Source organism: Euphorbia lathyris, chromosome 2, assembly GCF_963576675.1.
Source record: "Euphorbia lathyris chromosome 2, ddEupLath1.1, whole genome shotgun sequence".
Taxonomy (NCBI): domain Eukaryota; kingdom Viridiplantae; phylum Streptophyta; class Magnoliopsida; order Malpighiales; family Euphorbiaceae; genus Euphorbia; species Euphorbia lathyris.
In genome coordinates, this window is record NC_088911.1 from 128,596,572 (window position 1) to 128,623,911 (window position 27,340).

The 27,340-nt window shown below is 34.8% G+C and overlaps 3 protein-coding genes and 1 long non-coding RNA gene across 5 annotated transcripts; 2 read left to right on the forward strand and 2 right to left on the reverse strand.

Annotated features, from left to right (window-relative positions):
• Positions 1-2,931: 2,931 nt before the first annotated feature.
• On the reverse strand, positions 2,932-5,234 carry LOC136219911 (transcription factor MYB119-like). Of its 2 annotated transcripts, none has more exons than XM_066007497.1 (4): positions 5,093-5,234; positions 4,500-4,654; positions 4,263-4,389; positions 2,932-4,151 (listed from the first exon to the last, which is right to left on the reverse strand). In XM_066007497.1, exons 2-4 carry the CDS (start codon positions 4,616-4,618, stop codon positions 3,009-3,011), a joined length of 1,389 nt encoding a protein of 462 aa, XP_065863569.1. In that variant the 5' UTR covers positions 4,619-4,654; positions 5,093-5,234; the 3' UTR covers positions 2,932-3,008. The 2 variants fall into 2 exon arrangements, with proteins under 2 accessions (XP_065863569.1, XP_065863568.1); XM_066007496.1 differs by having other exon boundaries at positions 2,932-4,154.
• Positions 5,235-6,081: 847 nt separating this feature from the next.
• Positions 6,082-7,344, forward strand: LOC136216789 (uncharacterized). Its single transcript, XR_010683381.1, has 3 exons — positions 6,082-6,414; positions 6,522-6,892; positions 6,987-7,344. It is a non-coding gene; the product is annotated as an uncharacterized lncRNA (long non-coding RNA).
• A 4,606-nt stretch (positions 7,345-11,950) lies between these two features.
• On the forward strand, positions 11,951-13,660 carry LOC136219912 (divinyl chlorophyllide a 8-vinyl-reductase, chloroplastic). The gene has a single exon (XM_066007498.1). The coding sequence runs from the start codon at positions 12,113-12,115 to the stop codon at positions 13,367-13,369; it is 1,257 nt and encodes a 418-aa protein (XP_065863570.1). The 5' UTR covers positions 11,951-12,112; the 3' UTR covers positions 13,370-13,660.
• A 1,011-nt stretch (positions 13,661-14,671) lies between these two features.
• LOC136219913 (CASP-like protein 1D1) lies at positions 14,672-17,638 on the reverse strand. The gene is made up of 3 exons (XM_066007499.1): positions 17,364-17,638; positions 15,175-15,301; positions 14,672-15,044 (listed from the first exon to the last, which is right to left on the reverse strand). The coding sequence occupies exons 1-3, from the start codon at positions 17,600-17,602 to the stop codon at positions 14,820-14,822; spliced, it is 591 nt and encodes a 196-aa protein (XP_065863571.1). The 5' UTR covers positions 17,603-17,638; the 3' UTR covers positions 14,672-14,819.
• Positions 17,639-27,340: the final 9,702 nt, after the last annotated feature.

Here is a 27,340-nt window from a genome sequence, read left to right on the forward strand (position 1 = left end):
CCCGTGTGTATGTTTTTTGGGGCTACAATTGCATCCCCTATGTATAATTTAGGGGGCTGCAATTTTGCAGCCCCCGTGGTGTTTGATGGGGCTGCGAGCAGCCCCATGGAAATTAGAATGGGGTTGTTGTTCGCAGCCCCATGTTGGGGCTGGCAGCCGCTGCCGGTCCATGTGGCAGCGGCTGCTGCCGGGTAGGCGGTTGTCCGCGATGGACAACCATCAGGTTACGGGTTGTATGTCATGGGTTGGTATTTTTGGGCCGGATATTAGATTTTAATTGTTTTAAAAGGTTTTATTTACCTGAGGTTTCATGGACTGAAAAAGTTTTCATAAGTTTTAATTTAAAATTTATAGGTTAAAAGTATTTAGGTTGAATAGTTTTTAATAAAATGAATTTTGGTTGACATACATTTTATTTATTTTGGTTATAATATATAGTTGTATTTTATATCACTTTAAATAAAACGGTATTAAATGTGAAATTAGTTCAATAGGCCATGGTATCAAACATTGAACGGGCTTAAATTTTAGAATTGATGACCACCTAATTTCAGTAGGAGCATAATTGATAATTCTGCATAATTGGTTCTTCATAGACCGTAGTCATTAATTGGTAAAACTAAAGCAATTTCACCTTAACGAATTCGGTTTAACTAAAAGGTTAAGTGTGTATGGATTTGTCATGGTCATGGATTTTATTTATTTGGCTAACCCTGCAATAATATGTTTTAATTCATAAAATTCTATAGGCCTTATTGAAGTTTGGTGGGTAAATGAACTATACTCATTTTCACATTATGGTTACTGAACTAAATTTCTTCCCGGTATGGTCATCGAACTTTATACTTTGTTACACCGGTGCCCACTGTCACTGTTGATCATGAATTTTCCACTATTGATCCCATTATGAACGGTTGTCTCTCTCCCTTCCCATTTTTGCATATAAGGACCAAAATGGTGGAGCCTGGTGGAGAATCATTGGGTGGTATAATTGGAACTTCCACCACATGGTCCAAACCAAAAGATTGTACTTGCTTGAAATGTTAATGGGAAAAATTCATCTTGCTTAAAATGTTAAGGGGTAAAATTGATGTTGCTCAGAAACGCTAGAAGTAAAATTTTATTATTTCGTACATTATGAATAAATATTTACTTTCTAAAAGACCATGTTAAATTTAGATATTATCCCAACTTATAAAGATGATGAGGTTTTTATGATATGAAAATCATAAATAGATATAAAATTATAACTAAAGCATGCCATCAAACTTAATTCTAAATATTTCACTTTTTTCTATATATCATAAATGAAATATGATTTTATACCCTAGAAAATGAAATATGGAAATTTTTTATCCCCGATTTCAAGTTGACAATTTTTACTTGAGTAATGCTTTCTACACGAGAATAGCAACGTTAATGATTACCCATGTGGAACCATTAAGATTAAGATAAAGTTAACAAGACATATATGTAGCAGGGTAAAAGAGGGGGAACAAACCTCTATTAGTTCTATCCATAGTCGTTTAAGGCACAGGGCGCACTAAGGGGTTAAAAGATTCTGAAGCCCAGGCTCAAGGCGCAACGCAAGATGAGCGCCTGAAGAACACGAGGCACAAAAACCAATATCAATATCACTAATACTATATTACTATTTAAAGTATAAACCAAAAAACTAAACAAGACAAAACCACATATACTTAACGTGTCCGTGTGTCGCATGTTCTGTTTGAGTAAAGAATACGTGACTCAACTCTTAATCCCTCTTTAGTTTTTCTATATTTAGATCTTTTGATATTCTTATATTTAGATTCAGGGTTAGAATTGAGTTTACTTAAATTAGATTAGTGGCTAAGATTAATCAACCATTTATTTTATACAAAACAGTAAAATAAAACTCTAGTGAAAACAGTACGTGTTACTGAGACGCGCCTTAGGCTTCGAAACCCAGGCAAGAACCTTATTTAAATTGCGCCTCGCCTTCTGCAATCAAGGCTAACTACTAGAACCTTGCATAAGGCACACTTTTAACAACTATCAGCGAAGGTCTAGGTCCCCGTTAAAATTTGATGTTGAACCACAAGTTGAAAAACAACATAGATTACAATAAATGCTGAGAGACCCAACCAATTAGACCTGTATTTTTTAGTTAGGGGCACTCCTAACTGCAAATACACAAAAGGGTTATATGCTCTTATATTTGTCCGTGTTGTCACAAGTGCCCCTATAGCAAATAAACAGTAAAAAATATCCTTATATTTTTCAAATGATACAAAAAATGCTCCCACATCACCTTCACCTCACCGGTCACCCACATATATCAAATAAACACTCAAATATGTCCTCGTAATTGCTAACGATAGACAAATATACCTTTAGAGGTGTAATGACCAGAGTCACAGAATTATGTCAAATAAGCTTACCGGTTAAATAAAAGTACATTTGTCTATCGTTGATAATTACGAAAAATTATTTAGCTGTTTGTTTGATCTATGGGCATATGTGAAAAAAATAGATAAATAAAACGAGATATATATATATATATATATATATATATATATTAACCCTACAAAATGACAATAATCAATTGAATAAATAGTGAAACCATGTATACAAAAACCATCCCTAGCAGTAGAGATTTCTAATTAGAAACAAAGATCAGTATCAAAGACAAACTCGAAATCTGAATCATGTAGTATCCAGAGCGCACCTGGGGCTGCTAGCCTGCCAGAGAACTTTGAAGATCAGACCCTCAATGACCCTTCGTGGCTCCGCATACTGCACTGCATAAGCTTCAAATTTGGGATCAACACTCTAACCTTAAAACTATAATATGCAGTAAGAAGATTCTGTTGCAATTAGATTATGATATAAATTATAATAAGGTGCAATATTTAATACTAAATTAATTAAATAAACACATGTCTCTCATGGCAAAACAAATTTGAACAACTAAGATTCCTTAGTTCTAGAGATGTGAGGAATTTACAACATCAGTACGATAATTTCTAGATAGTCTGTAGTTGATTTCTAGCCTTCTCCATACATATTCTTGCTTTCTTTCGGCGAGCAATATTTTCTCTAATCTTGCTTCGGGCTTGTTCATCAATTTTAGCAGTTGCCTTTAATTCAGCATCAAGTGCTTCAATTACTTCAATTTTCTGTCTCTTCTTAGATACCAGATTCATGAAATCTGTTTTCATTTCTCCCAGTTCTGACTCAAACTTTTCTAGCAACACTTTCATATCTTGAACACGAGCTTCCAGAGGAGCCATGTACATTTTGGCCTTAACTAAATCCTCCTCAATATTAGAAACAACTCGTTTTGCTTCAATTGATTGTTGAACAAGTTGATCATAGTGAGATACCGACTTTTCAGATGGCTTGCATTTATTCACCTCCTGGTCTGCAGCATACCATTCTAAACAATGACGAATGTAGGCACGGACGTAGTTATAGAAAGATAGGTAATCGGCATTGAGGCCTTGAAGAAATGCAAAGATGTTGTTAGCTTGAGTTATCATAAGGCCTACATCATTTGGACTTGCTGATAACAAGAATGCTTTGAGTCCATTCTTGACGCAAAGAATTGAAGGTGTGTCGACCTGAACCACATCTGCTGTCAGGTGTGGTGCCTTAGAGAGTGTATACACCTTATTTTCTGAATGAAATGAAACAATATCAGTAGCTTCATCAAAAATATCATCATTCCCATTTAATTCTCCTTCAATGCTTTCTTCATTATCAGTGAACTCGTTCTTCGGTGTCACATGATTCAGATTGATCTCCTCTCCTCTAACTTCTCCACTACTACTCTGGAACATTTCCTTTCTCTTTCCTTTATTCTGATTAAACTCCATGGCCTGCGACTGCGACTGCGACTGTGACATGCTCAAATCTGATGGTTCAGCAGCACTAGGCCCAGCAGAGTCTAAGTTCAAGCTCTTGATGTAATCTTGAAGAAGAGATCCTCTTGGATATTTAGGCCTATGGTTTCGTTTTGAATACTGCTTTCTTTTTGTTGCATTCCAGTGATTCTTGATTGAGTTCTCAGTTCTTCCTGGCAATCTTTTTGCAATTTCTTCCCATTTATTTCCTACTTCTCTGTGTGCCTGTATCAGTACCTTATCCTCCTCTTCACTCCATATATCCTTCTGCCACAAACAAATATTAGGGCTCTCAATATATCTGACACGACCGGTTTAACGAATATCAAACAAAATGAACTGGCATCATTATTTACAAACAAATTCATTATTTACCTTGATATCAGGCCTTAGATGATTGTGCCATCTTTCCCTGCACTGTTTCCCAATCCTTCCAGGAAACATTTGAGCAATGTGAGACCATTTTCTCACTCCATACTGCTGCACTAACTGACTCAGAAGCCTGTAAACATAACCCAAAATGTATATATATGAGATATCACAAAGAAAAAATGTGTTAATTTCATCAAACATGCTGCACCAGATCATTTTCCTAATTTCCTAATTTCGTACCTATCTTCTTCAATTGTCCATTGACCCTTAATTATATAGTTCTTCTTGCAACCTTTCCAGTCCCTGTTGACAGATTTCTTACGGCAATCGGTGACAGATGATGAAACTTCTTCCGGCATCGTTTTCAATTCTTGCAGCTTTATCAGAATTCGGCCCTGATTGGAAACCATAATTTCAACAGGGTTTAGAGTATTATGAGCAAGAAATGAATTAACCAGTATCATTATTCATTCAAGGGATAAGGTACCAAAATGAACTAATTTTTTTGGAATTATCAATTTAACATGAATGGCCTTTAAGACCTAAATTGGTACTCCAGCCTAAATTGATAGTTCACAAAAAAAACTTAGGCTATTTTGATAACATCTCCCTTTATTCAAAGGGAAACCATGTATCCAACATCAACGAGAACAGAATAAGGAAAAATTAGACAGACTGGAATAGAACCAATAAAAGTTCAATTTGATTTCATTCATAAGAGATAAATCCAGGAGAAGAATCCATCAGTTTAAACCATCTCCAATTGCATTTCATCATCCAATTGGCAAATCCCAAAATTTCAATTCAGTTTAAAGTAAAGTAAAAGAACTGACCTTAATTCAAATCAAGCAAGTAGGGTTTTTTACGCCTCGAGTTAGAGCTTGTTGTGGACGATGGAGCAATTCGATTCGAGTAATTGCAAGCAAGAGAATTTTGCTTCGGGGAAGAAGAACAGGAGGCGATAAAAACGAAGCAGGTGAGATTGTTTGTAAACGGTGATTATTTGGGGTTAATATATATAGACATATTACCCATGTCGCTCCCTAAACTATGGCTTCAAAGTCAATTAGTATCTTAAACTATCAAAATCATCAATCAGATTCCTAAATTAATAAAAAATTATCAATTGAGTCTCTATTTTAAATAAAAATTATCAATTGAAACCTTATCGAAAATTATTCGGTTGAACAGTGGCATACCCTTTTCCTCAAACTCATTTTGAACCAACACAAACATAATTACAGTTTATATCAAATAGTCACAGTTTTTTATTTTAGAATATGATGGAGATTCAATTGATAATTTTTCTTAGTTCAGAGACTTGATTGATGATTTTGATAGTATAAGGCCCTAATTGATGTTGAAGCTTTAGTTCGGAAACCCAAATAGATGTAATGTCATTTATATATACCAAAATAGGTTTAAGGTTTTTAGCAAAGTATCAATTTAGGGCTTTACTTATAAAATAGCATTAATATAGATTTAATGTTTAAAAAGAGTACCAATTTAATACTCGATAACGGAACGTGACACATCATTTATATTACTCTGTTATTATATGTGGAGAGAAATCAGAATTTAACGAAGTAATATAAATGACGTGTCATATTTCGTTACCGATGTCTAAATTGATACTCTTTTTTGGGTTAATACACATATTTGCCCTTGTATTATCACGGATAAACAGATATGCCCTCATATCAAATAAACACACAAAATTATCCTTCAATTTTCCACAAAACTGCAATTATACCCTAATCTAACAGATCTGCTTATTTGGCAAAAACGGCATTAGAAATCATTCCCATAAACATCACCCTCTCAGATATTTTTGAACCCATCTTCTTTCCTTCCATTGTCAACTCATTCTTCTCCCTCTTACTCATATCTACATCATCCACGGGGTTTTTAATCCCCTCCTTTGTTGCAGCAGAAGTCTTCCCAGACTTTAACTAGCAAGTAAAAGCTCCGAGCAATAAAAACCCTCTCTATGTTCCTGTTTTCTCTTCGTCTTTGATTCAGAAGAAAATGGCGTCTTCTTCAACGACAATGGAGAGAAGAGGAATACCAACAGCTCAATTTGTAGAAGATGTTCAAACCTATCTCACCCAATCTGGACTCGATGTCAATTCTTCCCTTTCCTTCCTGCAAGAAAGTTACTTCTTCTACTTCAATTTTATTCCTATTTTATCAATTGCTCTTGTTTTTTGTATTCCAATTCTAATTGCAATCTAAATTTTATTTTATTTGATGTGGCTGCAGACTTCAGCAATATAAATTAGTCGAGATGAAACTTCTTGCGCATCAGAGGGATCTTCAGGTAGTTACAGTACTTCAACTTCACATTGTTTCAGTTTTTACATTGTTAGTTCATGTATTTGAGTGGAATATGACCTTAATAACTAAGGGAAAGCTCCAATTGAGTTATTTGATCACTGGATTATCAAATACTTGTGTCTCCGTGTTCCTGTTCCTGTTCTCTCTTCGTCTTTGATTCAGAAGAAAATGGCGTCTTCTTCAACGACAATGGAAAGAAGAGGAATATCGACATCTCAATTTGTAGAAGATAATCAAACTTATCTCACCCAATGTGGACTCGATGTCAATTCTTCCATGTCATTCCTTTAGGAAAGGTACTTCTTCTCCTTCATTTTGATTCCTATTGCATCAGTTGCTCTTGTTTTTTTGTATTCTAATTCTAATTGCAATCTTAATTTTATTTGAAAGCTGAAACCTGAACTCCAATGAGGGGGATTATAGATATGATTAAGGGAGAAGAATGAGTGGAAAATGGAAGGAAAGAAGATGGGTTAAGAATATATGAGAGGGTGATGTTTATGAGAATGGTGTGGAACGCCGTTTGTGCTAAATCCCAAGTCTGTTAGATTAGGGTATATATGCAGGTTTGTGGAAAATTTAGGGAGAATTTTGTGAGTTTTTTTGATATAAGGGTATATCTGTTTTTTCGAGAAAATACGAGGGCAAATATGTATATTAACCCCTCTTTTTTAAACGTTAAGCCTATATTAGTGTTACTTTGTACGAAAATTGATACTTCTCTAAAAACATTAGACCTATTTTGGTACTTTCTTCTTTTTTTTTTTTTGACAACCAAATAAGCATATATTAAGAATCAAGAAGAAGCATATTACAAATAAAATCAGGGGTACAGAAAACCACTCACCCCGATGTAAAGGTAAAATACTACTTCTAGCTAACAAATGAGCAATAGAGTTTGCAGAACGACAGACAAAACGAATAGAGCAATTAGAAGACTCGTATTATTATTATTATTATTATTATTATTATTATTATTTTATATGGTTACTATAAAACAAAGTAAGCATATCCTTTACCATATACCCTATATTAAATTAGCAATTATTCCTCTTTTAGTAATCACTTCATCATCAAATCAATTTTAATCAATTTTCCATTCAATATATTTAATGGGGTTCATCAAACCGGATCCAATTTTTACTTTTATTACGACTTTCCAATGGGTCATCATCGTCATAAAAAAATGTAAATTTCCATTTCTTGATCTTTAAGACACGAATGTAGTGAGCTTGATAGAGAATCAACATTCAAACTAAATCAACAAATTAGTATCCACAAATATATTGGCATAAGACACACAAAGGCAGACAAAAAAGATAAATATTTATTGAAAAAAATGACAATTTAATTTGTTATTATTTTCAACTTGAGACTTAAATATTTAACAGAAAGATTGATATTTAAATAAAAAATAAAGTGTTTTTATATTCTATTCCATGAAATCTTTCTCATGATAACATATTGATATTCAAGGCGAGGTGTAAAACTGGCAAAGAAGTTGCCGAATTTATACAACGGACTCAAAATGAATATGCAATTCAAATAATGAGTCCAATAAGAATGTAAATAAGAGCAATTATAAAGGAGGAAGGACTCAAAGAAATTACTAGGTATCTGAAAACGCAAAGAGTGAGTTAATAAGCATCGGCTAAAACTTGAAGCACAAAGAAATCAAAAGAGATCAAAATTACACTATTATAAGTCTATAAACTCTCAAAATTCAATTTTTAAATAGGCCACCGCCTCATGAATTTCTAATTGTTTAGCAATTTTAGACAAAGCACCAAAAAATGATCTCTTGCTGCATTGCAAAGGCTTATCGATGTGTTTGAAGAGGCTTTTGTTAAAGGACAGTAAAAGTGTTGGGGGTAAGCAAGAAACAATACCCACAAAAAGAAATAACATAGAAAAGAGAAAAATAACACAAGAATTTTTAGCATGGAAAACCTCTTTAATAAGAGTAAAACCCACAGGACCCTTAAGCAACTTAAAAATCTCCACTTTTAAGGTTTACAATTTTTGGAGGAACAAAACAGTAAAAACCCCTCTCACTCTCACAACCTTGAAGTCAAACGTTAAACTCACTCTAGTTAACTATCATGAAATATGAATATACTAACTATTAAGGCATACATCCAATTTATAAAAGGAATACCCTTTTGACAATCTCATCTTCTAGTTAATGTGAGATTTGAGAAGATAGCCCAATAAATCATCTCCCTCTAATAAAATCCCCACATATATCGACACTTTTAGAAAATTGAACTCTCGTTGCAGCTTTTCTCTTATTCGTTCTGCTAATGGAGCATCTAGAGTATAAATATTTTTCCATTTCTTCATGTCTTGCAATATTAAGCTATCACTATGAACATCCTATAAATCTTTCAAGTACCAGCATACGTGTACCCACGAAAAGCCAATTCACCAAAAGAAATTATATTGGCTCTAGTACTAAAATCAAACTCCACATGAATAAGTGTTTTGACAACATCGTTGTGGATAGGCAAACTCTTCCATTGCCTTCAATCTTCATCTTTTGATTTCTTCCATTACGGATGTAGCCAAAATATCCATCTACATGTAAAGTGTCGAGACAAACTCGATATTTATAGATATGAATGTTAGTATTAAAATCCAAAACTCTACCCGAATGACCTTGAATAAGATCGTTCATAGTAGTCAACAAAAAATCCCATCTTCAACCACATTATTGGAGGAATCACGGAATCGCCCACTCTTTCCATACCCTTCATCATTTCTTGTAAACTCTTCAAGTCCTACATAAACTGTGGGAAATGAGATTGCATGTGATCGGGTTTTCCATAATAAAAGCACTCAACAAAACTCATATCTTTTTGGCAAGATCTCGATCTTTCACCATGGTCACCCTTCATTTTTCTCTATACTCTTTAGCTATGGGTGTTTAATGACTATTATTATTTTCTCATATCACCATCTCATTCTCCTTTAAGACCATCATCACATTATTCAACAGCAACGTGTTTTTTCTTACTAATATTGTTTGCACCAACGACTTGAAAGACCTAGGCAATGGCGCTAACAAAAGTAGTGAGTACTATTCCTACTCAATTTTCTCTCCCAAAATTTAAAAGCTCACAGACCAATTAATTAAAATTATTAATATGGTCAAGAATGTTAACCATTCTGAGTGTGTACAAATCCATCTTCAGACACAGTTGGTTAACCAATGACTTTGAAAAATAAGTGCACTCCAACTTCCTCCATAAATCTTTAGGAGATTACTCCTTCAACACGGTAATTTTAATCTCGGGAGAAAGACCTAACATGATAGTGGTGAAAGCTTTCCCTTGAATTATACATTATTCTTCATCTTCCATAATGCTAGGCTTCTGATCTTTTGATGTGATGTGAGAGTACCTTGTTACACCAAATAATCTTGAATCGTGTTCTGCCACATCGGGAGATTGCACTTTCCGTCAAAGAGTGGAACCTCATACTTAAAGGTTGTAGATGAGATCTTATTTACAAATCTTCTTTTCCTCTATTATCCTTTAGAGGCTCTGACACCACTTTATTGGGGTCAAACAAGAAACAATACCCACATAAAGAAATAATAGAAAAAAAGAGAAAAAAGTACAACAATTTAACATGGAAAACCTCTTTAACAAGAGTAAAAATCATAAAACCAGATTTTCTATATAAAAGCACTCTACAATACTCTCTTTTTTTTTGCCAATATATCAATCTTCCACCATAGTCGCCCTTCATATGATTCCTCCATCTTTCTCTGTACTTTTTAGCTATGGGTATTTTAGGACTATTATAATCTTCTCACATCATCCTCTCATTCTCCTTTAAGACAATCATTACATTATTCAACTTCAACGTGATTTTCCATACGAGCATTGTTTTTACAAACGACTTGAAAAATCCAAATAATGATGCTATCAAGAGCAACGACTATTGTTCTTACTCAATTTTCTCTCCCAAATTCAATAGCTGACATGCCAATTAATTAAAATTATTAATATGTTTAATAATGTTACCTCTTTCATCCATTCTGAGTGTGTATAAATCCATCTTCCAACATAGTATCGGTTAGCCAATGACTTCAAAAAATCAGTTCTCTCAACCTTCATCCGTAAATCTTTAGGAGATTTCTCCTTCAAAGTAGTAACTTTAATCTCGTGACCAGGAGCAAACATAATAGTACTGGCAGTTTTCCTTTGAAATGTACCCCAGTCTTCATCATTCATACCACTGGACTTCTCATCTTTTGATGCAATGTGTAAACCTTGTTGCACCAAATAACTTGAATCATGTTCTACCACAATGTGAAATTTCTCATTCCGTTAAAGAGTGGAACCTCATACTTAAAGGTTATAGCTCTACAACTTTACTTTGGCTTTATTATCCTCCAGTGGCTCTAACACCACTTTATCGGGGCCAAACATAAAACAATACTTACACAACGAAATAACATAGAAAAGAGAGAATACAATTTTTTTTATCATGGAAACCCTTTTCAACAATAGTAAAAACCACAGGATTGGTAGCAAGCAAACTTGCTAATCAACATACCATTGTCTTTCTTCCTTGATTTCTCATGATAAATGGGTAAGACCAAAGCAAGGCTTTGTGGCACTAAAAGTTGATGCTGGCTCATTTCAGACAGCCGATTACAGCTTGTATGGGTTTCTACTTCGTCATACAAGATTGTGGATGGGTGGAGCACAAGTAGCAATTTTAGGCTACTATAATTTGACACTGACTGAGTTGATAACAATTCGTGAAGCCCTAAGCTGGATTAAAAGGAGAAATGCCTCATTTGTTGAGATACTATCAGATTGTTGAATAAACTAATTTCCGATTTGTTATATCTCTGTGATATTGTTACAGAGTGCCAGTATTTACTACATGATTCAGAGCATTGTTCTATCTCATTATAAAAGAGTCAACGAACTTAGCAGCTCATGCATTAGCCTAAGGTGTTAGTTCTCAGTTTATCAGTAAGGAGTGGGTTTTTCCACTTTCTTTTCTTAGAGATATACTTTCTTTTATATAAAAAAAAAAAAAAAACTAACATAACACTTTTAATGGAGGCACAGTTGTTAAAAAATGAATGAAGTGGCGTTGTTGGAGGGTGTACAACCCTCTCACAATTAGACTTGCTCTTAGGAATTCTCTTTCATTAAACCCGGTCACACGAACGCTAGGATGGAATCGGGTTGTCAAAATAGAGCTCAACCCTCACTTCAGTCAAAGTAGGGTGCGGTTGAAATACATTTAAAACAAGAAGGACTACAATGATATTTATCAGTTCAAGGGTGAATTCCAAGGGACATTATCCACCTATCGTTTTTAGATTTTACTTTGATAGAGCAAGAAACTTCCACCATGAAAGCTTTCTCTTAATTTCTTCATCACTCCTTACCCGCCTCACATTTCCCTTCAATTTCCTTCCATACCCACAACTCCAATTTGACTAATTTCTTGATTATTTCAAAAATTCAAGATAAAATCATTCAAAAATGTCCCTTTGTTTCTCTTCCAATGTATTCACTCTCCATTCTCCGAAATTTCGAAGCTTTCAAACTCGATTTTCTTCTCAGTTCATTAATCAGATCCAGGTAAATTCTCTCTGTTGTTCCATTTCATCTTCTCCTTCGAATTTAGCACAACCCTTTAAGTGCATTAGACCAAAGATAACTGCTTCATCAACAACTACTACTACTGTTGAAAACCCCCAATCTTCGTTTAGAACCAGGAAAAACCCTAAAGATATTAACATTTTAGTTGTGGGTTCAACTGGGTACATTGGAAAATTTGTGGTTAAAGAGTTAATTAATAGAGGGTTTAATGTCATAGCAATTGCTAGAGAAAATAGTGGAATCAAGGGCAAAAATAGTAAAGAACAGACTTTGAATGAGTTACAAGGAGCTAATGTTTGCTTCTCAGATGTAACCAATTTGGATAATCTAGACAAATCATTGAATGATTATGGTGTTTCAATTGATGTTGTGGTTTCTTGTTTAGCTAGTCGTTCAGGTGGTGTTAAAGATTCATGGAAAATTGATTATGAGGCAACAAAAAACAGCCTTGTTGCAGGCAGAAACCATGGGGCAAAACATTTTGTATTGCTTTCTGCTATCTGTGTACAAAAGCCCCTCCTCGAATTTCAGAAGGCGAAGCTGAAATTCGAGGCGGAATTGATTAAACAAGCTGAGGAAGATACTGAATTCACATACAGTATAGTGAGACCAACTGCATTTTTCAAGAGCTTAGGAGGGCAAGTTGAGTTAGTTAAAGAAGGGAAACCTTATGTAATGTTTGGGGATGGTAAGTTATGTGCTTGTAAACCTATTAGCGAGCAGGATTTAGCGTCGTTCATGGCGGATTGTGTGGTGAATGAGGATAAGATTAATCAAGTTTTGCCAATTGGAGGACCAGGGAAGGCTTTGACACCATTAGAACAAGGGGAGATGTTGTTTAGATTAGTAGGGAAAGAGCCTAAGTTTTTGAAAGTGCCAATTGGGGTTATGGATTTTGCAATTGGGGTGCTTGATTTTGTTGTGAAGGTGTTTCCTGCGGCGGAAGATGCTGCGGAGTTTGGTAAAATTGGGAGGTATTATGCTGCTGAAAGTATGCTGGTTTTGGATGGGGAGAGTGGGGAGTATAGTGCAGAGAAAACACCTAGTTATGGGAAGGATACTTTGGAGGATTTTTTTGAAAGAGTGTTGAGGGAAGGCATGGCTGGTCAAGAATTAGGTGAACAGAGTATCTTATAATAGAGGCAAACCAGACCAGTTTTGTAATATTCTAAGGTATGCAATTTGCTCAACTTTTATCTGTGTAATCTGTGATACATATTTGAGTGTGAATCAAAATCATGGTGTTTAGGTTGTGGATAAGATTCTGCTTCTTGCAAAATTCCAACACAGAATTTGTCATTGTTGAATCTTGCAATGCAACCTTAACCGGTGTAAAGTGCATCGATCATATGATGATCGTTGAAGTTTTGGATCTGTTTCATAACCTTCGTTTTCAAACCACTGAATTTCACATAAGATAGTTTATTATATGCTAACTAAGTGCCGTGTTAGATATATTTACTTTTCATTACTAATATGTCAGAAATGTGGCAGTCATGTGCGGATCACGTGACACAATTATTTTTAAAAAAGATCATATCATTGTTTGATACCGCACTTAGTATCCATAACTCCTAAACTTTGCGTTTACTTTCATTATGTCCTATGAACTTTAAAGTTGGACATTATAGTCTTTAAACTTTGCACTTTACTAACATAATAATCCTTATTACCTTCGACTAAGTCAAAATTATTGAAGACGACCTGAAAATGGAAAAGATCAAAGAATTAAAGTTGTCTAGAACCATATTTTCTTATGAAACTATTATTTTCGATTTTATAAATCACCATTTTCAGAGCTTTCTCTCGCGAAACAACCCATTTCTATCTCCTAACCAAATAACACCTAAAATGATATCAAAACAAAAAAAAGTTCATGAACGGGAGTTGTTTGCAGCATCATTTCCTTCGTCTTGATCAATGGAAAGAAAAAGTTATTATGTTAATAACTATGTAAAGTTCAGGGTGCATTATGTTAGTAAAATGCAAAGTTCATGGGTTATAATGTCAGGTTTTAAAGTTCGTAATGAAATTAAGGGAAAAGTTGAGGGGTCATGGGTGTAATTCACCCTATAGTCGACTCAAATTGATCAATTAATTTATTGAAATCAAATAGCTAAATTAGCTCTCAATTCTTTAACTAACAATCTTCTAAATATTGCCATATGGTCAAATCTTTGTAAGTACAGAGTGCAAAATAAAGGTAAACAGTCAAACTTTGCTCTTTCTTGGCACAAATGTCATTTTAACTCCTCTTAATTTTGGTATAATACATTAGAACTGTTCATAGGTCATGTTACGTTGGACCTTAACGGTTTTAAATATGAAAATGTTCGGCTCAAGTCTAACTCAGTTCGTTATCAACTTACAGGTATCGGACTTCAAAATCAATCCCAAATCATCTGTAATATACTGTTAATAAAATCATGTGATACACTGTTGACAAAATCTAGAGAATCAAATTTGAATTTTGAGAAACAAACTTACAACTTTATACAAACAAATACACAGAAGATAAATAAACACTAAACTTCACAGAAAAATTACATAAATTGAATGAAGAACAGTAGAAAAATTTAAGAAAATTCTATTTTCTAATCCGACTGTAAAGGGATAAAACAGATAAAAGTACAAGTAAAACCAAGATAACGGAAGCAAACAAAGAAACGGCAATTGAGGCTCCGACGTGTCTGCAAAATTTATCATAAACATTGCAAATTTTCATCCAGCCAACATGTTTATTTCCCTTCAGCCCTATGTATGCAACTCCTCCTGCTGCCCCTGTTTGTGATGCCATTATTCCCAGCATCAACTGCATTTAAACAAATTTAGACGGTCAATACGTGTAGAAAGCTAGTGTATCATTTTAGATAAGTTCAGGTAGCTAATAGTTCATTTTAAGCAAGTTCAGAATAGTAACAAGACATTCTAGAAAAGCTTACCAAGTCGCAAATTGCATAATGGAGCAAGATCTTTGTTGCATGAGTTGGCTTAGCGAGAACCCCGAGGGATGTAACTGTTGTGATTATACTGTATAGGCAAGCAACGGATAATGCTGCTACAGCGTATCTACAACAACAACAAAAAAAAAAAAATGAAATCTTTTAGACCAAATTATATTAAATCCATTCTGATCCAGGCCCGTGAAAATAAATTGCAGTTTGAAATTTATAAAAATAGAGCGGTCCGACCTCAATCTATTTATGTTAATTATATAAATATGTATATTTATATTAAAATTAAGATATTATAATTTAATTTAATTTAAAAATTAAAATTATAGAAGGAGGTGGAGATGTTTAGAATGGGTTCGAGATTTGATTTTCAAACACAAACCCGGTCCAAACCCGGTTAAATCCAGTCTGGTTCAACTTATAAACATATAAACATGTGTATTGACATGTAGCTCAGGAATGACAGTTTTGATCACATGCACCTTAATGAGCATGTAGAATTTGCTCATTCGTCGTTAGATATTGATCTAGGCTTATTAGAATCCTAATGTGGAGATTCAAAGCATACTAAAGCTTAGATTTAATAAGCTTATATCTAACGGTGAATGAACAAATTCACTTACTCATTAAGATGCATGTGAAAATTCCTGCAGGAATAATTGTCACGGTCTATGTTAAAATTTAATTGTTTGAAAATACAATTTTTTTTTTTTTTTTAATCAAATAAGGAGAATAATAGTCTCTTTAATATGAATAGTCTTCATTCTAGAAGGAACATATAATTATTTAATTAATGACTAACCAATCAATAATCTTATAATTAAAGAAATTGACGCACACAATCACATCGTTAAAATAGACAAATTTGTACATTAGCAGAACTTTAGGGGAAAAAAATTAATACTGATGTAAAAAATTTTTTCAATGTCCATTATAGATATAAATGCATATATCTTGACTAAGACATTAATTTGATAATTTTGACAACTCAACATAGACATTTAATTATTATTTTTCCATTCAAAAAAAATTATTATTTATTAATTACTAGTATTAGACATATCCTCATATATTTGACAATTCAAGCTGAATACATTGAACACACCTAATTCTTAATTATGATTACCAACTTTGTGGTTTCATTAATTAAATATGACTAGTCTAATTTTAGGAGAGACCGAAATAATGAAGCATTAAAAAGTACATTATTAATACCCTATTTTTTGGGCTGTAAATGAGCCGCTCATGAGCGGTTCGGTGGTCGGCTCGATTTGTAAACAAGCCGCTCATGAGCATGATTTATTGGCTCGGTCTGTAAACGAGCCGAGTTTGAGCAGGTCAAACCTCGGTTCGAAAGCTCGCGAGTAGGTTCGATTAGAATATTTATGAACAAATTTTAGTTTTGTAGAAAACTATATAGTTTTGTGTTAGTTCACAAATATCTAAACTTAGGCCCTGTTTGGGAATTAGTTGTTAGCTGTTAGTTGATTACATTAACTGTTAGATGATTTGACTAGCTGATTTGATTAGCTGTTTGTGTGGACCTGTTTGGTAAAAATTAGCTGATTGATAATAACGGTTTGTGCAAAAAGACGAATAAGGGCATTAATTTTAGCGCAGGAGAAGAGGGAGTCTATCTATTAAGGTTAAAGAAGTCCATTAATTTTAATATTACAAAACGCTAATTGAAAAAGCTTTTTTCTAAATTAGCGTTTTCATTCCAAAACTCTCTCCCAAACCTCTCTCCATCAAACACTCCAATTAGCGGTTTCAATGGTCAAACCTCTAAAGTTGGTCAAAACCGTTCTTTTTATCCCAAAACGCTCTTTACCAAACATGGCCTTAATATTATTTCATTTGCTATTAGATGAGTTCGTTCACAAACATAATAAATGAATAATAGACGAACTATTTGTAAGCATCTTGTTTATTTATTCACGAACTTTGCTTATGAGCTTGTTTATGTACACAATTAAAGAGTTATTTGCGAGCAAACTTCACAAATATAATTGATGATTTACTCACAAACAATTCATGGTTAGATAATTTTCTTAATGAACCAAATCCAAAGAGGATTTTGGGCTCGAAACAAGTTCAAAACTTGGCTCGAGCTCGTTGAGCAAGCCAAACTCGTTAATTTTAATAAAAAAAAAATGAAAGAGATAAATATGACTTACATGAAGGCGGGAGAATCAGTAAACTTGGCTTCAAGTGGAACTAATACAAGCAAACCAGGAACTGGAACTAACTCCGTTTGTTTGGAAGTTACCGTCAGCACAAGAGCAGTCACAGTTGCTGCAAATAGCAACACCCTCAGACCAACATCCACCGCAAAATAATCTACCCGGCCACTCTGAACCAGCGGCGCTTCCGAGTTTATGGTTTCTGGATCCCGCTTATCGGTGGTGCCTGCCATTTTAATTAACTATATGCTCTGAATTAATACCGGTACTTGATTGAATGGTTCATATATATAGCGGAAATTGGCCGACCAGAATTTAAATCACGGCAAATTCACGTTGAAATTTCATATTATAAATTAAATTATTTGGTCCGACTTTTCTTCACGTTACTGGCTTCGATCATATATTATAATTTATTTCTTTCACACACAAGTTGATTATGATAATAAAGAAAAATAACTAATCTGAATTGTTTTAAAATTTAAGAAAAGTAAAGTATTGAAATAATGTTAATTTGACTTTTTGACATGTAGGTATCCAATTTTGATAATTAATTAAGACAGCTATAAACTGTGATTATCGTATCTGTAATTCCAATTTTGTTTGCTTGCACGTAGAGAAACAAAATAATAGAAAGCAAAATTTGTCATCTTATGCCTTAATAATTGTGGGTATTAGAAAGTTTAATAATATAATTTAGTAGAATCAATATGTGATAAAATTAGGGATGTAAACACGGCGGGGCAGGGCGGAGAATGCATTTTCTATTCCCGTCTCCGACTAGTCGGGTATTCACCATCTCCATCCCTACGAGCTAAACGGGACAAATTGATCCCCGTCACTGTCCCGTGGGGAATCCCCATCCCCACGGGATCTCCAGTCCCCATTTACCGATGTTCCAAAAATATTATCCACATTCTCCATTCATCACGGGAAATCACCATTTATGTTTAAAAAACCAGTAAAGGCAAAAAAGTTTGAGAAACGGTGACTACTAATATCAAGTATTAATAACCATTCTTAAATTTTTCAAATAAAAAAAACTAAAAATTGAAAACAATCAATCATCTAATTGAAATGTACTTAAATCATAAAAAAAAAATCAATTATCACGGGGAATAATCGGGGATCCTCATCGGGAATTAATGGGACGGGGACGGGGATACCTTTCCCCCATCCCCACCTCATCCCCATCATAGGGGATAAAATTATCCCCATCTCCATCCCATGGGGGATCCTTATCGGGGATTCCCCGTCCCCGTCGGGACGGGTCACCGATGGGGACGGGGAATCCCCGTCCCAGTTGCATCCCTAAATAAAATCATATAATTTCGGCCAAACCTAGTATTTTAATCTTATATATAAATCATATATTTGGGACAAGACTCGTATGCATCAACGGTTGGTACGTTCATCCCGGGGTTCGCGTATAAATCAATAAAGAAAATAATTTTCTAGCTAAATTGGAAGGAGATAATCTTAATAAGATATGAACCTCAGCTTCCGGAGAAAATGTCTTTGATTGATATATACCTCTATAACCCTAAGTGAGAAAAAAACATAACAACCCTTGTGTAATAACATCATCTAGACAATAGGGACCAAATGGGTATAAACAATACAAGGGCAAACAAGAAAATAGGCCAAATGGTAAGATATTAATTAAACAATGACAAAACAGTAAACACAGTATAAGGTAGAAAGTCTCGCAAAACTTGCTGATGAAGTAACATCACATAGTGTGGGCTGAAGCTCGAGCAGTTCACACGACGACTTGGAATAACATTGTATGAAACTGTTTCAGTTTATCAATAAACTTGTCTGAAAAGTTGATATGATTGTTAAATAACACTCAAACCAGTATTTTCAAATTTCCGGTAACATACCTAAAATTAATCTTGCTCAGAAATGTTAAAGTTAAATTTCTTACACTTCTCCAAAATGTTAGGGTCAAATTTTACCTTTATCCCATGTATATTAAGTCCGTTTGATTCCATTTTCCGAAGTCATTTTACTTTCTAATTCCAAACTATATAAATATAAAGGGTTTTGTAAGAAAAACAATTATTTTTAGCAGGAAATATCAACTAACATTCAGGCTATGTTTGTTTATTAAAAAATATTGGGTTTTGAAAAATATTAGATAAAAGAAAATATTGTATTGGAAAATAAATATTTTTCGATGTTTTGCAACACTTTTAAACAAGAAGAAGTGTGGTTACTGTTGGGGTTTAGTGTCCTATAGACAATTGTTCTAGGATACAAACTTAATGTAAATGAATTGTTCTTTATATCATTTGTTTAATGAGATATATGTTTTATAACTCTATAAAGGCAACCCCTTTTAAGCACTAAATAAAGTCTAATAAAAGGAAATTTGTAAGTTTATTTAAAGTGATTATAAAGTGTTCATACAAGCATGAAGTGAGACAAAACTTTATAGTAAACTGATAAACTTAAAATCACCCCAAGTCAAGTGATATGTTTGGGATTGACATATCACTGTTGAGACTTGTATGTAACAATGTCTTCTGTCCGACAGAAAGCTGATCTCACAAGCTTCATATATACAGATATCTGGACAGTTACATAGATCCGATGAAACGTTGTTCATTAGGATTGGGGATCCGATTTGAGATAACAGGATGGGTAGATTCATCCTTGTCACATGTTCATCTCATTGGTATTAATAGGTATAACTAATCCTCAGACTCAAAGGAATATTAATTGGTATTCTGGATTACGGAATGTGATGCTTTGACTCTGGTGTAACACGATCCTTAACAGAGATGACTCTGGGGTGTGAACAGTAGACGTTGGGTATCACAGGAAGTAATTGCGGAGTCGTTATATATTGGATTGAGCATTTATCACTCCCGATAAATGAGAGATACATCCATGGATCGCTTGTGGAAGACTCGACTCTAAATCCTTGCAAGGTGATAGCTTAAGAGTAAGAAATACAGATTTCACTTAACCTATCTTTTTGAGTTGACTCGGCCTGTACAAGTAAAACGAACGTCTCGCTATATGTGACTTGACATCACACAGTCATAAGATTCAGTTCAAGGATGTAGTTGATAAAGGATCGAATTATACTGTAACTAATACGGAAAGGTTAACGACAGAATCAACCTGTCTTCTTATAGCTCTGGGGGGAATGATTACGGACTTGCTAATCACATACTATGTACATCATTCCGTTATGCAAAGATTAAATATAATTCTTTGAAAATTAATTTAATAACGTTGCATACGGCTAGAAGCAATAAGAACCTAATGGATCACACATAAGACTTGGAACCTAAAAGAGAGATAGATGTTAATTAATTGATAGAAGCCCAATTGAGCCCAATAAGGCCCATGGACATAAGAGGGTCGAAATTCATGTAGTGATATACATGAATAATTAATTTGATTTTGTTAATCCTAATTAGATTAGGAATATGAATTAAATTAATTAAGAGATAATTAAGTTAGGAGTTTTAATTAGATTAATATACTCCTATTATTATCCAATAAGGTTATTATTATTATCCTTAATATATTAGATATAGATAGTGAGATAATAATTAGGAATTCTATTGCGAATGGAATTCCTATTCAGTAACATAATTCTATCTAACTAGGGATTAGATACAAGAGATTATAAATACCCCTTCCTTTGAGATTTTCGAAATCCAAGCAAGCCATACCCTACTTGTGATTTTCGAAATTCACCTAGTCCAAAAGAGAGAAAATTCGACACCCCTAGTTTGAGGACGAGATTTCTCTACGGCTTCGTTTGATCAATTGATTTTCATCTATTTCTTTTATCCTTGATCTTGTGTTGATTAGTTAGAGGCAATCTACTTTGATTACTATTCAACGGTTGATTCTAAATTAATCTTCCCGTGTTTTATTTCGTGTTTGGGAACTCGAAGAAGAAAAACAAACAAAAGGGAGAAATTCGTTTTACTACTCCTACATCAGGTCAGTTCACGATTTCACGGATTCCCGGATATTGAACCGTCGGATCGTCGCGATTTTTGGACAGGAGCTTCTAGACATATTATTCCACGTTTCCACCGAAGGGATTGTCGTTCGAAGGTCTGCAAGGTCTGTTTCGGATAGGGGAAGATTGGTAGACAGTTTCTATCTCTTTTGAAGTTGTAGGCACATCGTTTGCAACGGTAGATAGAACTTCTAAAAGGTATTTCTTCTTATCCTTCTTTATATGAAATAACGGTTAACGGATCTTGTGGTTAAATGGAAATAGGTTAAATTTTTTATATTTCCGCTGCTATACCGTAGCCTAATTTCCAACAGTTACTGCTTTCAAAATGGTAAGAAGAAATAAAGTAAGATTCTAAAACTTTAGAAAAATGTAAAGAGTAAACCATTTTCCTCACTTTTTTCATAAATTTTTCTACTAACATATTTTTCTAAGCAAACAAATATCGGAAAATTCCTGCATAATATTTTCTAACAAACAAATAGATAGATTTTGGTTGAAAAGTGTTACACAATTACTAAGAGCGTCTCTAATAGGTGGAGGGTTGTATACCCTCCAATTATTCCATGTTATCCATTTATAACAACTCTCTTTTCAAAACATCATTTACTAAAAAAAGTTTCTATAATGGTTAGTCATAATCAATATTATGCAATAGGTCATACACGTCATATAATATTTTTTTCATTTGCTTTTGATCCTTTAACATATTTTGTAAGAATAATTAACATTCATAATAAATTAATATTAATTGAATAAAAATATTTATTATTAATTGAATAAAAACATCTTTGGCCATATTATCCGGAGGAAACATAAACTTTTAAAGAGAATGGAAGGCATTCAACGCTGCTTGGAGAGACGTTTTGACCACAGTCTGAATTGCCATCTTAGATCTCTCCAGAACGAATTGGAAGCGGTGCTTAGACAAGAAGAGCTCCTTTGGTTCCAGAAATCTAGGAAGGCTTGGATTAAGGACGGTGACTGTAATACCAGATTCTTCCACCTTTCAACTATCATTAGAAGACAGAGGAACCGGATCGAGGCTATTAAGGACTCCAATGGTATCTGGATTTTTGAAGAAGAAGAGATCCGTTGCCTTGCTCTTGATTTCTATAAAGTCCTGTTTAAAGAGGAAGAGGTTGATATTAATAAAGCCATTTCTAGTGTCACCTTTCCTGGGCTGGAAGAGGATACTATTAAAGATGCTTTTCTGCCTATCAACCTGAAAGAGATTGATCTTGCCTTCTCCTCCATTGGAGCCACTAAGGCTCCTGGAATTGATGGTATCCCTGCTAGTTTCTACCATAAACACTGGGACACGGTGAAGGAAGGCATCTACAACTATATCTTAGGTGTTTTCCATGGTTCCAATGACATTAGCCTGGTGAATAAAACCCTCCTGGTGTTAATCCCTAAGATTGAAAAACCTTCCTCCTTTTTACAAATGAGGCCTATCAGTCTTTGCAATGTGCTGTACAAAGCTATTACTAAAATAGTGGCTAATAGACTCCGGTGTATTCTACCGGAGATTATTAGCCAAAATCAAGGTAGCTTTGTTCCTGGTAGGCAAATGATGGACAATGTAGTTATTGCCCAGGAGATGGTTCACTCCATGAAAATAAAGAAAGGTAAGAAAGGGATCGTAGCTCTCAAGCTTGATTTGGAGAAAGCGTATAACCGTCTAAACTGGAGTTTTCTTATGGATAGCTTAAGAAAAGCTGGCATTCCTGAAAACTGGAGAAGATTGATTGAGCAGTGCGTTTCTTCCCCTATCTTCCAGGTTCTGATTAATGGAGAAATGTCTGATGAGTTCTCGCCTTCTAGGGTTATCCGTCAGGGAGATCCTATGAGCCCCTTCCTCTTTGTAATAGCCATGGAAAGGCTGGCTCACCTTATTCAGGAAGCTATGAGCAAGGGGGTTCTCCATCCAGTGTCCATTAATAAGTTTTGCCCGCCTATTTCCCATCTATTCTTTGCTGACGATGTGTTGATCTTTGTGGAGGGGAATGAGGAGCAAGTTAGTGTGATCATGGACATCCTTAATTGCTTTTGTGCCGCCTCTGGCCAGAAGATCAATATCCAGAAGTCTAGAATGCTGTGTTCTAAAAACATGGATAGGAGTACTTGTAAATTTCTTAGCGAGAGTTCTGGCATTCCCCTTACTCAGTCTTTGGGTAAGTATCTTGGGATCCCCCTCCATAGTGACAGAGTCTCTAAAGCTTCTTTCAAAGAGACTCTGGATAAAACTAATGGGTTGTGTGCTAGTTGGAAGGCTAACTCCCTCTCTTTGGCTGGCCGTCTTACCTTAATTCAGTCGGTTAATTGTGCAGCTCCCAATCATATCATGCAAGCCTGTAAATTGCCTGAGCCAATTCTAAATGATCTCGATAAAATTAACCGCCGCTTCCTTTGGGGAGAGTTTAGAGAGGGTAGGAAGATTCACCTGGTCCCTTGGAAGGAGGTTTGCCAGCCTAAAAACAGAGGGGGTCTTGGCATAAGACAGGCTAAAGACAACAACAAAGTGTTACTTATGAAACTCCTCTGGAGGATGTGGCAAAACCCTTCTTCTCTTTGGGTCCGTTTGCTTTGTGGCAAGTACCGAAAGGATAAAATTTTTGGGGGCCCAAAGGAGAGGGTTGTCAACTGCTCTTTTCTTTGGAAAGGGCTCAGTGAGGTGTTTGCTGAGTTCTGCTCTGGAGTTGGCCTGGAAGTGGGAAATGGTAAGTCCATTAGCTTCTGGTTTGACACCTGGATCGGTGAAAAACCTCTCATTGATCTTTGTTGCTCCCCCTCCTCCTAGTAACATCCTTAACTGGAGGATTGCTGATGTCGTGGACTCCGAGGGGGACTGGACCTGGGCTAAATTTGATGCTTTCTTGAACCTTGAGACTCTCCTTAGTATCAGAGGGGTTAAAGTCAGTACTTTTGAGGAAGATAAAGATAGGCATCGCTGGACCCTGACCAACAATGGTGCTTACTCTTGCAAATCTGCCTTTGAATCCTTTTATCTCGACAGAGCCAACCCCCTTTCGGATACCTGGAAAGCCATTTGGGCTATGAGAATCCCTTACCGTGTTAGAAGCTTTCTGTGGCTTGGGGTTAAGAACAGATTGCTTACTAATTCGGATAGGCTTAGAAGACATTTGGCTGTCTCTGGAGCTTGTAGTAGATGCAGTGGCCAGATTGAGACCTTATGCCATGCCCTCAGGGACTGCCCAAAAATTATAGAGGTTTGGCAGAAAGTTCTCCCACATCATTGTCTCCCTTCCTTCTTTGCCCACCCTGAGGAACTCTGGTTCTCTAATGGGGTTAAAGGAAGTTTATTAACTAATATTGAACATAGTGATATCTTCTTTGCAATTGTCTGCCACCATCTCTGGAAATGGAGGAACGAGGAGATCTTCGATGAAAAGACTATATTTATTCAAAACTTACCCGAGTTCTTCTCAAAAAAAAATCCTTGCTATTACGGATAGCTTTAAAGGGGACCCCCTGGCCAGGTCTACCCAGAAAAAAGAGATTCAGCTTGTTGGTTGGTGCAGACCTAAGGAGGGTGTTGTTAAGCTTAACACGGATGGCTCCTGCCTCAATAATGGTAAAATCGCGGCTGGTGGAGTCCTTAGAGATGCGAGGGGTGCCTGGTTGTCTGGGTTCACACATAACCTGGGAGCGGGCTCTTCCTTCTCTGCGGAGCTCTGGGGCATCCTTTCTGGAGTCAAGCTGGCCAGAAATTTAGGTATTAGAAGGCTTACTGTTGAATCAGATAATATGGAGGCAGTTAAGATGATCTCTAACAATCATGCTATCGGTCTTAGTAGCCTGAACCTTATTAAAGCTATCAGAAGCTATTGTTCCTCGTTTGAGTCCTTAGAGTTCAACCACATCTTCAGAGAGCAAAATCGGATTGCGGATCGTTTGGCAGCTGCTGGGCATGAGGGTTTGTTAGGTGTTACCACCCTTTCTGACCCTCCTAGTTTTCTTTCTTCTTTCCTTTTAGAGGATAGGATTGGGATTAGCTTTCCTAGGCTGATCCCAGGTTAAGTGTTGTCTTGTTGTCTTTCTTTTCCTGTTTCTACCAAAAAAGAATAAATGTTTATAATTTGAATAATTTATTTAATTGGATTAAAACAATTAAAAGTTTGGTTTCAAAAAAAAACAATTAAAAGTATAATATAATTTTTTTCCATTATAATTAATATTAGTAATTAACAAAAGTGAAAAGTATATTAAAAATGGAAAATACATTAAAGAAATATACATTTGAAAAAAAACGAGCAAAGTTATTTGTTTATTTGTTAATAACATGTAAGTAACAAACTAAATGTATTAAATCAAAATCATATATGATTGAAAGAACGAAATTTTTCGTTGATTAATCAGTAAGGTCAGTGATTCTGAAACGTTCCTAAAAGTGCTAAACTAGATTCAATTTTAGTTGACCATGCATGCTTCTATTACGGATCTCTAAATCCCTTGAGTGATAACAGCAAAATCTGAAACAGACTCATGTTGAATGTCATTAGGAACTATTGGTTGAAAAGATAACCACTGCATCATCGAACGAATACTCGATACATTCATAGGAGGAAAGTAACTGTCGGGATTATAATACATCGGAAGACTTGAGGCATATGATATACGAGGATCATATTGAAAATTATGTGGAAGGTCAGATCGAAGAACTTTGGGAATTATAAGTATTTAAGATTGAAGTTTGAAAATTTGTAACATACGGATAATATTGATCCATTTGAAATTAAATATTAAGAGTAAAAAATATTGAGATTTAGTGTGGTTTGTTATGAGTTAACTTAGACCTATGGTATTTTTGTTTATTATGTACAAAATTTTGTATATTATGAAATATTTCTATTTTTTAATTTTTTTTTTCAATATTATGACATAAAAATAACAGAAAGTTGGAGCCCTGCAGTATTTTCGACAGTTTGAGGAGTTCTTATATTAAATATACGGTCTTTCATGTTATTTGGAGGACCTTCAATTCACATTTGGACACGTGTATTGTGATGAGGACATTCATTCACAATATCCAAGTTCGGACTTCTTATAATGTGTATGGATTCATATTACACATGGAATAATATGTATGTAAAGTTCTCCATTTGACATGGAGAAGGATGAGGACATTCATTCACAATATCCAAGTTTGAACATAGAAGTAACAGCTCAGGAGGATTAGATCGGTTCCTCTTCTTCTTCGAAGTTGTTTCGGTCAACCTGGAGAACCCTCTTTGATACACTTGCTTTAGCTCTCTTTGGCTAAATTGTTTCGAACTTAACTAATGCTAACACTACGAATCCTTAGTTACTTGCTCACCAAGGAGACCAAAATTACTCAAATCCGTACAGTGCGTGGCTCATTTGCTACCCAAGGGAACAAACCTGACACGCCACTTACATGGTACTGTTTAAAGTGTCATGGATAGTACTTTTAGACAATCCTATTTTATCTCTACTTTTTTCTATAAGTTGCCAACTAGGTCTTGAGATACTACAAATTCATCTGTTTCTTTGTAATACTTAAACTTTTTTATCAAAATAAAAAAATTATTATCTTCATATTGAAGTTTGTTAAGGTTTAATACCTTCAACATTGGGGATTTCTTGATTCTTACAGATTTATTCCGTGAAAACTTTGGATTAACTCATTCTAATTTAGTTAGAGAATAAAAAAAAAATTGTGGTTTAAAATCAAAAACCTCATTTTCGACAGTAATCCGTATCAAAGAACCAAATGTTTCTAATAATTTTTCCAATAATTGAAAGTCACGCCCTTTCCTTCCTTCTTCCTCCTGACAGAGCTTGTGTTTCTCCGTTTTCTCGTCACGTTTCGGCTGTTTCTGCCATGTTGACCAGAAAAAATATTGCAACTCTAGGTATCTAACAAATTACAAACTGATTGACGAACCATAATTGGAATTGCTCAAAAAACATTTTAGATTTTTGTCTAACC

Excerpts from the sequence above, each read along its gene's own strand:
- LOC136219912 (XM_066007498.1), top strand. The coding sequence starts at position 12,113 with ATGTCCCTTTGTTTCTCTTCCAATGTATTCACTCTCCATTCTCCGAAA.
- LOC136219911 (XM_066007496.1), bottom strand. The coding sequence starts at position 4,618 with ATGCCGGAAGAAGTTTCATCATCTGTCACCGATTGCCGTAAGAAATCT. Across the intron at positions 4,390-4,499 it reads TGGACAATTGAAGAAGATAG|GCTTCTGAGTCAGTTAGTGC; the intron begins GTACGAAATTAG and ends TTATGTTTACAG. Across the intron at positions 4,155-4,262 it reads ATCTAAGGCCTGATATCAAG|AAGGATATATGGAGTGAAGA; the intron begins GTAAATAATGAA and ends TGTTTGTGGCAG.
- LOC136219913 (XM_066007499.1), bottom strand. The coding sequence starts at position 17,602 with ATGGCAGGCACCACCGATAAGCGGGATCCAGAAACCATAAACTCGGAA. Across the intron at positions 15,302-17,363 it reads ACTGATTCTCCCGCCTTCAT|ATACGCTGTAGCAGCATTAT; the intron begins GTAAGTCATATT and ends TTGTTGTTGTAG. Across the intron at positions 15,045-15,174 it reads ATTATGCAATTTGCGACTTG|TTGATGCTGGGAATAATGGC; the intron begins GTAAGCTTTTCT and ends GTTTAAATGCAG.